The 10,627-nt window shown below is 41.3% G+C and overlaps 4 protein-coding genes and 2 long non-coding RNA genes across 15 annotated transcripts; 3 read left to right on the plus strand and 3 right to left on the minus strand.

Annotated features, from left to right (window-relative positions):
- Positions 1-282: 282 nt before the first annotated feature.
- AT4G38552 lies at positions 283-3,460 on the minus strand. The gene has a single exon (NR_142409.1). It is a non-coding gene; the product is annotated as an other RNA (long non-coding RNA).
- AT4G38550 (phospholipase-like protein (PEARLI 4) family protein) lies at positions 331-3,607 on the plus strand (the record flags this gene model as incomplete). 5 transcript variants are annotated; one of them, NM_120016.6, is made up of 10 exons in its annotated part: positions 331-452; positions 546-633; positions 778-995; positions 1,100-1,204; positions 1,285-1,413; positions 1,507-1,629; positions 1,704-1,823; positions 1,935-2,081; positions 2,198-2,404; positions 2,505-3,607. In NM_120016.6, the coding sequence occupies 9 exons, from the start codon at positions 582-584 to the stop codon at positions 3,240-3,242; spliced, it is 1,839 nt and encodes a 612-aa protein (NP_195567.2). In that variant the 3' UTR covers positions 3,243-3,607. The 5 variants fall into 5 exon arrangements, with proteins under 5 accessions (NP_195567.2, NP_001328679.1, NP_001328678.1 ...); NM_001342502.1 differs by lacking the exon at positions 331-452 and having other exon boundaries at positions 582-633; NM_001342501.1 differs by lacking the exon at positions 331-452 and having other exon boundaries at positions 582-633; positions 1,704-2,081; positions 2,505-3,536.
- Positions 3,608-3,891: 284 nt separating this feature from the next.
- AT4G38560 (phospholipase-like protein (PEARLI 4) family protein) lies at positions 3,892-6,029 on the plus strand. 2 transcript variants are annotated; one of them, NM_120017.2, is made up of 4 exons: positions 3,892-4,091; positions 4,183-4,457; positions 4,552-4,998; positions 5,165-6,029. In NM_120017.2, exons 1-4 carry the CDS (start codon positions 3,971-3,973, stop codon positions 5,885-5,887), a joined length of 1,566 nt encoding a protein of 521 aa, NP_195568.1. In that variant the 5' UTR covers positions 3,892-3,970; the 3' UTR covers positions 5,888-6,029. The 2 variants fall into 2 exon arrangements, with proteins under 2 accessions (NP_195568.1, NP_001078512.1); NM_001085043.1 differs by having other exon boundaries at positions 3,894-4,091; positions 4,552-5,004.
- AT4G09715 lies at positions 5,591-5,859 on the minus strand. Its single transcript, NR_142300.1, has one exon. It is a non-coding gene; the product is annotated as an other RNA (long non-coding RNA).
- On the minus strand, positions 5,975-8,295 carry PIS2 (Putative CDP-diacylglycerol-inositol 3-phosphatidyltransferase 2; the record flags this gene model as incomplete). 4 transcript variants are annotated; one of them, NM_120018.4, is made up of 11 exons in its annotated part: positions 8,048-8,280; positions 7,730-7,865; positions 7,552-7,636; positions 7,391-7,440; positions 7,149-7,188; positions 7,004-7,048; positions 6,826-6,891; positions 6,618-6,732; positions 6,458-6,514; positions 6,270-6,368; positions 5,975-6,178 (listed from the first exon to the last, which is right to left on the minus strand). In NM_120018.4, exons 2-11 carry the CDS (start codon positions 7,785-7,787, stop codon positions 6,116-6,118), a joined length of 678 nt encoding a protein of 225 aa, NP_195569.1. In that variant the 5' UTR covers positions 7,788-7,865; positions 8,048-8,280. The 4 variants fall into 4 exon arrangements, with proteins under 4 accessions (NP_195569.1, NP_001190955.1, NP_001328583.1 ...); NM_001204026.2 differs by having other exon boundaries at positions 6,033-6,178; positions 6,270-6,344; positions 8,048-8,282; NM_001342506.1 differs by having other exon boundaries at positions 6,116-6,178; positions 7,730-7,897; positions 8,048-8,292.
- Positions 8,296-8,826: 531 nt separating this feature from the next.
- FP6 (farnesylated protein 6) lies at positions 8,827-10,618 on the plus strand. 2 transcript variants are annotated; one of them, NM_001342507.1, is made up of 3 exons: positions 8,827-9,051; positions 9,184-9,369; positions 10,006-10,585. In NM_001342507.1, exons 2-3 carry the CDS (start codon positions 9,292-9,294, stop codon positions 10,387-10,389), a joined length of 462 nt encoding a protein of 153 aa, NP_001320160.1. In that variant the 5' UTR covers positions 8,827-9,051; positions 9,184-9,291; the 3' UTR covers positions 10,390-10,585. The 2 variants fall into 2 exon arrangements, with proteins under 2 accessions (NP_001320160.1, NP_195570.1); NM_120019.3 differs by lacking the exon at positions 8,827-9,051 and having other exon boundaries at positions 9,059-9,369; positions 10,006-10,618.
- The last annotated feature ends 9 nt before the right edge of the window (positions 10,619-10,627 follow it).

A 10,627-nucleotide genomic window follows, 5' to 3' on the forward strand; every position in this document is an offset into this window, starting at 1 on the left:
GCTGGGTTTTTAAGGAATTTCTCCTCTATTTGGGCCTTTCTTTTTTCTATTTTAAGGCCCATTTTGTGACTGCTTATGGGCCCATTTGAATACAGGAGAAAGGTCGCCACTATTGACCAAGTCATGGTTGCTGCCACTTGATTGATAAAGAAAAACGAAAACAAACAATTATGTGATTTAGATCTGAGTCTGACCAATATTGTTATATCTTTAGGAATTTGTTTGTTTGTAATAATTTATAAGTCAATAGTCAAATGAATGGTTATCGTAGACTTTTCCAATTGCCATTTTCTTGTTTATAAAAATATCCATAATACACAGACTTAAAGGGGCCTCTGACTCCATTATATCTATCGAATCATATATACCAGTCGTAGTATGACGCGTTGAAGAACAGAAACGAAACGAACCAAAAAGTCTTCTCCGGCAACTTTAGATCCTCCAGCAGCAAGGTACTCACTCTTATGAATTCCTAACATATGTATAATTACTATACAACCAAGGTACTAATTTGCATGCCTTCTTATGTTCCGGTCTAACCACAGATCATTTCTCAATCCCATCCTTTGCCTCAACCCAATATGGACTTCTTCACTTCAAGCAAAGCTAAGAAAGATAGCAAAAAATCATCAGGTAACTCCCTTTTTTGGGAATCTAAGATAATAGCCGGAATGTTTAACTCTCGCTGGGGATGGTGAAAGACTAGACTTTCTCAAACTGATCCTATTTAGTATTTACTATCATCATCCTCTTAGCATATCCAAACTTTCTCTTCAGGACTCTTTGGCAAGAAAACTGTCAGCAAGAGCACTCCGGGCAGCCCTGCTCATCCCCCCGGCGCTAGATCCCCGCCCCCATCGTATCTTTCAAACAAAAGAGCCGAAACAGAGTACGATTTCCCCATGTCCAATGAACAAAGACCATACTGGAAACAGCCTGCCTCTGAACGCGTCCCCAACTCCCACCCTAGGCCTCCCGTGTATGGATACGGCACGGTACTCATCTATCCCCTGTTTCATTCCCCAAAACCAATTGAGTTTATTTGAAACAAACGTAGTATACGTATCTAATACTGTGTTTGCCTTCTCCTCAATTGCAGCCCGACCATCGTCGAGACCACGGTAGAGAAAGAATGGAGGCCATGAGTTATGAGCCAGAGACCAACGCTCCTTCCAGCCCATATCATCCAGCTGGAAACCGCACGGTACTTTCTGCTTCTTCTGATTCGAGTCTTCTACTGTCTCCACCGTTTGTTTCCTGATACCATTCTCTCTAAACCTGCAGCCTGAACGTCCTAGGAAATCAACCGAGTATCGTCGAGAACACCAGGATCGAATGTATGAAGCAGATACCCGAAGCAATGCGAGCCCATTTCACCCATTCAGAAGCCCTTCTCCATCTCCATTCCACACGGTACTAATAACCTAAACTTCTGATGACCTGCTTCGTATTCAAACCCATCAATCACTAAATAGAATGCATTGCTTTTTAAATGCTTGATTTCAGCCTGATCGCCGCAGAGACCACTACGACATGTATGAGCCTGAGGCCAACACCATGCTGCAGAATAGCGCTCCAGGGAGCCCATTCCATCCAGCTGGAAGCCGCTCTCCACCACCATACAGAACGGTAAGTCTTGCTCGTGATTCTTGAGTACACGATGAGCCACATAGATGACATAAACTCTCTCTCTCTAATTGCAGCCTGATCGTCGTAGTAACTATGATAAAGAGCAATTTGAGGACCTGTACGAGCAAGATGGTGATGTCACACCGCGAAACAGCTCTCCACCGAGCCCGTTTCATCCAGCAGCATACAAAACGGTCGGTACTCAAAAACTCGATACTGGCTTCTTTTTGGGGATAAGTAAATCAAATTCTCTTTCTAGTGAGTCACTTAGACTGACAATAGAATATGTTCTTGTTATGCTGCAGTCTGATCAACGTAGTAACCATGGTAAAGAGCAAATTGAGGACTTTTATGAGCAAGATGACGATGTAACACCACGAAACAGCTCTCCACCTAGCCCATTGCATCCAGCAGCAAGCCATTCACCACCACCACCACAACCATACAGAACGGTACTCAAAAAATCTTAAGTCTGGCTCATTGTTTTTGTTTCAGCTTCTTCCTAGTGATAAAAAACGTCCTCTTGACAGTGAGTCACATATATTGAATTTTCTCTCTAATTGTGCAGCCTGACCATCGTAGAAGCCACCAGGATAACGAGGATTTCGAGGCAATGTATGAGCTAGATGGCGACTTAATACACCAGAAGAGCGCTCCTCCGAGTCCCGTTCATGGACCATACTATTCATCCAGCGACGACGATAATCACTCCACCTACCTCTATCCAGAAATCCGCAGCCCACTTCGTTCCAGGATCGTATCCGAGAACAGCACGGTGTGAATCCTTTCCCAACTCTCTCTCTCTCTCTCTCACAGTCACTAATGATTCTGAAATGCCTAAAAAACAAAGAAATGACAATGCTTTAAACCTGCAGCCTGTTCACCACAACTACCAGATAGTTGCGGCCGAGACCTATGAGCAAGACAAGCAGTTCGAGCCGCCGGAGCTGCCTGACGAGTCACAAAGCTTCACAATGCAGGAGATTACCAAAATGCGAGGACTCAAGAACTACGAAAGCGGCAAGGAAGAGAGTCAATCAATGATATCCGAGGCTTACGTATCCGTCGCGAATTACAGAGTGAGGCAGAGCGTGTCGGAAACCCTGCAGGCGATCATCGACAAGCACGGCGACATCGCAGCCTCCTCGAAGCTGCAAGCAATGGCAACTCGGTCTTATTACCTGGAATCCCTAGCCGCTGTGGTGATGGAGCTGAAAAAGACGGTTCTGAGGGATTTGACGAAAACGCGCGTGGCGGAGATCGCGGCGGTGGTGAAAGACATGGAGTCGGTGAAAATCAACGTGTCGTGGCTAAAGACAGCGGTAACGGAACTGGCGGAGGCGGTGGAGTATTTCGGGCAGTACGACACGGCGAAGGTGGAGAAAGAGGTGTGCGAGAGAGATCTGACGGCGAAAAAGGGGGAGATGGAGGAGATGACGGCGGAGCTGGTGAAGAGGGAGAAGGAAATCAAAGAATGCAGAGAGAAGGTGACGGTGGTCGCAGGGAGGCTAGGGCAGCTGGAGATGAAAGGTTCGAAATTGAACAAGAATCTCGACCTCTTCCAGTCCAAAGTCCACAAATTCCAAGGAGAAGCCGTCCTTCTCCACCTTTAGCTCCGTCTCCAATTTCTTCCGTTTTGGATCTCATTATTCAATTATTTTCTATTGACATGAAATGTTTATAAATTTAAAGTTTGGGGCCATTAGTGTAATTCTTAAAAAGATTTAAAAAGCTTTTATGTTGAATGTTGAGAGTCAAGGTCAGCTATTGCAGAAGCGTAGATTGTTTCAGAGTCAAGCATCTCAATACATTGTAATAATATGCATGCGTGTGTTTCAAGCTATATATTTATGTATGTGCATTTTACTCTTGTTTATATCTTCTGTGATATCAAAACTTGATTGACTTGGTGGTCAACACTTGTTATAGCAAACAAACAAACTATAGCAGTACTCTCTCAGTCTCTTGTATGCATTGCAAAGAAAAAACAAAACATCCGTCTCCTTTCAGCCTCAGATTTCAACAATTTGTTCTTTACTTCTGAAATTTCCTCATTTCGTGAATCCTTCAAGTCAATTCTGTGTCGTGTTCTCAGACCTATTCATTCCATCACAATCATCCATCTCAATTTCCTTCCTTCTTCCTCTGAAACCTTTTGACTCTGTCTTTGGTTGTAAACTTCTTTGCTTTTTTCCTGTTAGCGTAAACCCTCACTTTTATAACAACTTCTCACTTTCTTCGTGTGGAGGATCTTTCCAGAGAGAGAGAGAAAGATATACGCTTCTCTGTTAATTAGTCAGGTTCTAAGTTTTGATCTCCAAGTCTCTGAGAGGGTAGTGGCATGTCTGGAATAGTACATCATGATTGTCCTAACTCAGGAAATCCCTACCACGAGTGCCACGATCAGTGTTTCAAGAGAATAAGCTCCGGAGATGTCCCCAAGAAGGAGAAAAAACGGTTTGGTAAGAAGCTTCTCATTTTGTTTGCATTTCAAGATGACTGTACTTGTTATATAGATTAAAGAAACTGTGGAACTTTGTCTCTTTGTCTAAGGCTTTGGTAAACCAGCTTGTAGCAAGGAAACGCCTCTTACCAGTCCGGTTCGTGTTATTGCGGGAAACAGATCACCACTTCCGAGTTATTACGGAAAAAGAATGGATGAGTCAGACGAGTCCCCCTCCTTCTCTTCCTCCGATGACTCTTTCAATGCAAACTTGCCCACACCACGTTCCACTTTACATGGGAACGAAACTGCCCCGGGAATCAATTGGCTCCCCATGTCGCCTTCTTTCGCTGTGTATTGCAAGAAAGATTGTTTCTCATCAAGGGTGAGCATTTATTCTCGGTCAGTGTTATCTATATAAACTTTGTTAAGTGCACATCTTTTGGATGTTTATTTTGGCTCTTGTTTTCGATGTGAAGATCGATCACCGTGAAGGTGAAGCTCCAATTCTTGATGAAATGCCATCTAAGACTCGGCTTAAGACACCTCTAAGTCCTGATACTAGGCCAAGGAAATCAGAACACAGGACAAGAAACCAAGGACCACGCTCAAAGACTCCAGAACCTAGAGGAAGTTACCTTGAACCACCCAGGTCTAGGATCCCACAAACTCAGCCGGTACCACACAGATCCCTTGAAAGTGCTGGTCTCAAATCACCTCAGAAAGGTGAAACTCGGCCTCATATCCCCCAAACTCAGCCAACATCCTTCAACATCGGTGGTAACTATCATTACGCTGCTCAAGCATCCAAATATCATGCTAATAAAGCGGATTCAGTGTACACTAAAGACAGAGACAAATGCGTTATACTTTATCCCGATATTCTTTTGTCCCCTCAAGAAAATCTGACATCAAGATCCATTACGGTATTGGTCTGTCTCTCTGCTTTAGCATCTGTCATTTATCTTAATTAGTACCGCAGAAACATGAGTCTGATCAACAAGAATAACTTTCCACTCTTGGATGGCTCTATTTATCAAGAAGAGTATTGCTCAAATAATCACAAGAAATTTTCCTTCATCTCTCCTGCAGATGCTTCCCCAAAAATCCCGTACACCACTAGACAAACAATCGAAGGAGCCATTACAGCTGCCTGTCGAATGCCATAGCTTTACTCCATCTGAGATCGAATGCATGAAAGCGTTAAAGATTTACGAAACAGGAGAGGAAATGAAGTCAATGATTTCAGAGTCGTATGTCTCTGTAGGAAGCTACAAGGTCAGAGCGAGCGTCTCGTCCACTCTGCAGAAAATCCTGGACAAGCATGGAGACATAGCGTCCGGTTCCAAACTTCAGTCACTGCGCACAAAATCTTACTCGCTTGAGACTCTAGCCGCGGTGGTTCTTGAACTCCAATCGACGCCCCTGAAGAAATTGAAGCAGGCACGCGTGTTGGAAATGCTATCGGTTGTTATAGACGCAGAGTCTGTTAAAATCAGAGCTGGTTGGCTCAGGGAGATCCTGAACGAGATTCTTGAAGCGGCCCACCACTATGATGGACACGAGACAACGGTGGTGGAGAAGGAAGGGCGTGAACGGGATATGCTGCTTGAAAGAGAAGAAATGAAGAAGATACAGGAGGAGGTGAGATTGAAGGAGAAGGAGGCAAAGGACTTTCGTAAAGGAGTCATGGAAATGGCAGGGCGTTTGGGAGAACTGAAGATGAAGCGAGCGCGTTTGGAGAAACGCTTGGCGTTTCTGAGCTCCAAGGTGGAAAAGTTTGAGGGGGAATCTTTGTTAGAGAACGTCTTTTGATCAACCTTATGCTTTTGTTTTGGTTTTTCTAGCTAGCAGAGATGGGGTTTTATGGTTGCAATCAAAACATGATGTGCTAAAGAACTTAGAAGACATGAAATTTCTGAAAATAGTGAATGGATTTAAAGACAAGAGTTTATCTACATACTAAACAAGATGGATCCGTATGTACAGTGTCGTACACAACATGAAACAAAAGAGTTAAACACGATTCACGGGCACATAACGTCAAGGCTTCTTATGCTGTTTCTCTATGTCATACAGGACACAAACATCTGCAGCCGTTTTCATCTGACACACGCGACCACAGAAAAAAAGACACAATAAGAACTAGAGATGCCTAGTCTATTAGAGGGATTGAATAGTTGTGAATCAGACTTACCTGAATCACATTGATGATCTGCTTGATGGACCAACCAAATATGCTCAAAGCCAAGAGTAAAGAGAGCGGTGAAATCTGCATCAATGATTTCACTACCACCTGAGGTTTGAAAACAATTGGAACCATGAATAATGCAGTAGGAAAAGCTCAAGAGATTAAAGGGGAAAGAGAATAGAAGAGAAGCTCACGTTCATCAAGTTTTCGGTTTGGTTCGTTGCTATGAGAAGAAGGATTATATAAAGAACCTGTAGTCATTTGACTATTTGAGAAACTCTGTGTTTACAATATCTCCCAATAGAAATACATTGAAAAAAAGTTAAGTAGCTCAGATATCAATGATCCAATTACCTCGCAGGAAACACAGCAATAACCCATGAACATCCGGTTTCCATAATAGAGTCTAAAGAGCCAGCTCGTGCTATCTTTCACATCCTTATGGCTGGTCTTCCCTGATAGGAAGGTACTGCGAATCAAGTATTAAATTCCTGGTTTGCTATGTACAAGAACAATACATCTAAGAAGTTGAATGAAGATTTTATGTAGCAACAAAGAGTACCTGTACATTTGCAGCCAGTGACTAGCGATATCTAAAGCCAGCAATGACAGGAAAACCAAGCTAGGCCTGTTTGTAATTGTGAAAGTCCAAGACTACATGTTAAACAAAGATTACGTAGAAAACCAGATAAGTCCATGAAACGGAGATGTCAGTGTAAAGAAGTAGAGAACACTGACACCTGTATATCTGGGAGAGAATCACGAGAAGACAGGCTGTGCTGACTCTGTAACCATGCGCAGACCCCAAAATATATGACAAAAATGTTAAATGAGATTAAAAGAATGAGCAAGTTGAAACTCGGGAATATGTAGCGGAAGATTCACCTATCTGTAACCATATCCAAAACAGCTCCAAATGTAGAGACTGAAAGGAAAAGAGTTGTGTGTTACGTTCAATCGTTTCTGATAATGTAGAACAAGAATAAACTGTGTATGGGACTAAAAATATTGATCAATGAGACAATGACATGAAATGTCATATTTAATCAATGTCAGGATCATAGAGGAAGCATAAGTAATGAGTTAGTTGAAGCTAAGAAAAGAGATGGGGAGAATGAAAAGAGCACCTTGGTTAAATTTACGAGCGCACCATCCATCCACAGCATCACAACAAAAACTGGAAACAAGATTGGGTAAAGAGTGACTAACATATGAAAGAAGAAGCACCAAACACACAAGATCAAAAAAGGAGAAGAACATGATGTTGGTACCACAAGGATAAAGTCACCTGAAAAAGTACAAGAGGGAGAAGAGTGTCTTGTTGGAGAAGCACACAGAGAAGGCAATGCAGTTCAAGAGAACTCTCATGTACCCTGCCAATTTTGCATGTAACAACACTAATCTCATATGGTTTAAAAAAAATGAAATTTTTAAAGACAGAAGAAAGGAAGTAGCAAAAAACCGACCAACGATATTGGGAATGTAGAGGTAGACTGACAACGTCGCCGGTCTCTGTTTAGCCATAACAGAGAGAGAGAGACTTCAGTTTGGGCAATCTGTTCCCCAACGAAGAAAACAAGGATCTCGCCAATGAAGGGATACCTACACGAGATTAGAAAGAAAAAAGGAACAAACTTTGTGGGAAAATGCGTACGGACAGAGGAACCCCAAATCCGGTAAATACGTGAACACACACACACAAACAAAGTAGGTCAATCGATTTTCAGACGCAACTGGAAATATCAAATCTCAAAGTAAGTATGGGGAAATTAAATATTTCTCACCTGCCTAAGAGAAATTGGGAACGAAGGGATCCGCAGGATGAGCCTGCAGACTTTGTTGGAAGCTCTCACAAGAATCAGATTCGCCTCTCTCTCAAGCAAAAACGTTTTTTCGTTTAATATTCTCAAATTCAATTTGTGAAATACAGTACTAACATTTGTTAAATTATTTGTAAAACTTTTCTCGGTTTCGCCGCTTCAACACTGAAAATTTGCATATTTTATTTGCAAACAATACATACACGCATATATCGTTAATTTTCTTCTTCTTCCACGCACACTTTATTTACTGCTGAATTCGGATTGTGTCATTAGTCATTACTCACTCATTACTAATTTCCACAAACCTTTGTATCTTCATCGCTTAAGACTATAATTGATGATGGGATTTTCGGATATATGAACTTGAATCCCATGGGGGTCCAGATATCCAGATGGTTCTACTTGCAAGTCTTGCAAATCTAAATGGAATTAAAACTCGGTTGATTTTTGTCAAAAAATCGCCAAAAATATAAAATGGTAAGTAAGTGGGCCTCAGAAAAATCCATTAGAAAGCCTAGACCAAATTTTGGAGTGGGCTTCATAAAATAAACAAATCTGGTCATCAAGGTCGGTACGTCGGTGTGACTTTGCGAGTCATCATCGATTATCCAAAAACAATAACTCCTCTCTTTACTTTCTTCCCATGCACCAAGAATATATTTTTTTTATTATTATTTATTAAACAAAAAAAAAAGTAAAGCAGCAGAAAATCTAACGCACGACTCTTGTCCCAAGATCAGTCTCAGTCATCATCAAAACAGAAAATTTTATTATCCATTGTAATTTTATTTTTTTCTTACAAATTACAACTCTTTTTTTTTTCATTCATGGAATTGGAATGAAGAAATGTTTTAAGCCAATCCAAAAAAGAAACCGAAAAAAAAAAACTAGAAATTAGGAAACCGTTAGCAAGAAGAGAAGAATCGAGACGGCGACTAGGAAACTGCTGGGACCAGAAAAGAAAGGTGACCCATCCATCATTCACTTAATTAGATACATACTGTATTACTTATTACAATAATGCCTATATATATTCTCCCAATTCATCATTTACTTCTTTACACCTCCACTTTCCCTTTTGCCCCTCTTTTTTACAGATTTCACTCTCTGCTCTACTACTCTCTCCTCCTCCTCCTCCTAAAGAAAGTTCTTAACTCTCCTGGGTTCTTCAGGTTTTTCCTTTTCTGGAATAAAAAGAAGAAGAAATGGGTGTTCTTGATCATGTCTCTGAAATGTTTGACTGCTCTCATGGTCACAAGATTAAAAAGCGCAAACAGTTGCAGGTACTTTCCCTCTTCCTTTTCTTATCTTAGCAGATTCAGCTGATAACTTAGATCTTGGTTTGCAAAAAAACAAACATAATAATTCGTTGAAAAGTTATGATGAATGAGTCTAGTAGAAACTAGCTTCGATGGTTACTAGGAAAGTTTGAGTGTTACTTAGTAGATCTCGTATATTATAGTTCCATAAATAGACTGCCATTAGCAAGTTTATTATTGTGGTTTTGGCTGGCTAATTTGTGTTACCTTTCTTACTTCAGATCTTTTTTAATATCTCTGTGTTTTTTTATCTGAAGAAGTATATCCAAATTGTTACATGATATAAGTGGGATTTTATTTGAAGCAGTTTTTGTTTTGAGTTAATGTTCCTTCCTAACGCCGACCGAATAGATTCTTTTAATCTGAAATATAAGTTGATACAGCCATCTGTTAGATTTTACACCGGGATTTGTATTCTTCTCGCTGTCAGGAATACTATATAAAATCATTAATTTCCGGGGAAACCAACCACGTTAATTTTTCTCACTAGTCATGATGATATGGTTAAAGTCTTTCAATTGTGGACATTTACTATTCTTCTTAGATATTTTTAAAGTAGGCTAATTTTGTCGTTTTGTGTCGACTGCTTGATGAGGATAGACGGTGGAGATTAAAGTGAAAATGGACTGCGAAGGTTGCGAGCGGAAAGTGCGGCGTTCTGTCGAAGGCATGAAGGGTGTGTCTTCTGTGACGTTGGAGCCCAAAGCCCATAAAGTCACTGTAGTCGGCTACGTCGATCCCAACAAGGTGGTGGCTCGAATGTCTCACAGGACCGGCAAGAAAGTCGAGCTCTGGCCATATGTGCCCTACGACGTGGTCGCTCATCCTTACGCTGCCGGTGTCTACGACAAGAAGGCACCCTCCGGTTATGTCCGAAGAGTCGACGACCCCGGAGTGTCGCAGCTGGCTCGTGCTAGCTCCACCGAGGTCCGCTACACCACTGCATTTAGCGACGAGAACCCGGCGGCTTGTGTGGTCATGTGATGTCATATGGACTACTACTGTTTCAATTTGTTATGGCTTAATTTAATGTCTTGTTTTGTACATTAATACCATAACGGTAGGTTTCTTGTTTTGGTTTTAGTTCCTTGGTCTGTATTCCTTACACTTTATGATTGCAATATGTGTTTTTCCCTTTCTTCCAAAGACTTTTAATGTTAATAAATATTTCTACCCAAAATTAAATTATTTTCATTTATGGTTTGTAATTGTGAAGAAAGCT

Source organism: Arabidopsis thaliana, chromosome 4, assembly GCF_000001735.4.
Source record: "Arabidopsis thaliana chromosome 4, partial sequence".
NCBI lineage: Eukaryota > Viridiplantae > Streptophyta > Magnoliopsida > Brassicales > Brassicaceae > Arabidopsis > Arabidopsis thaliana.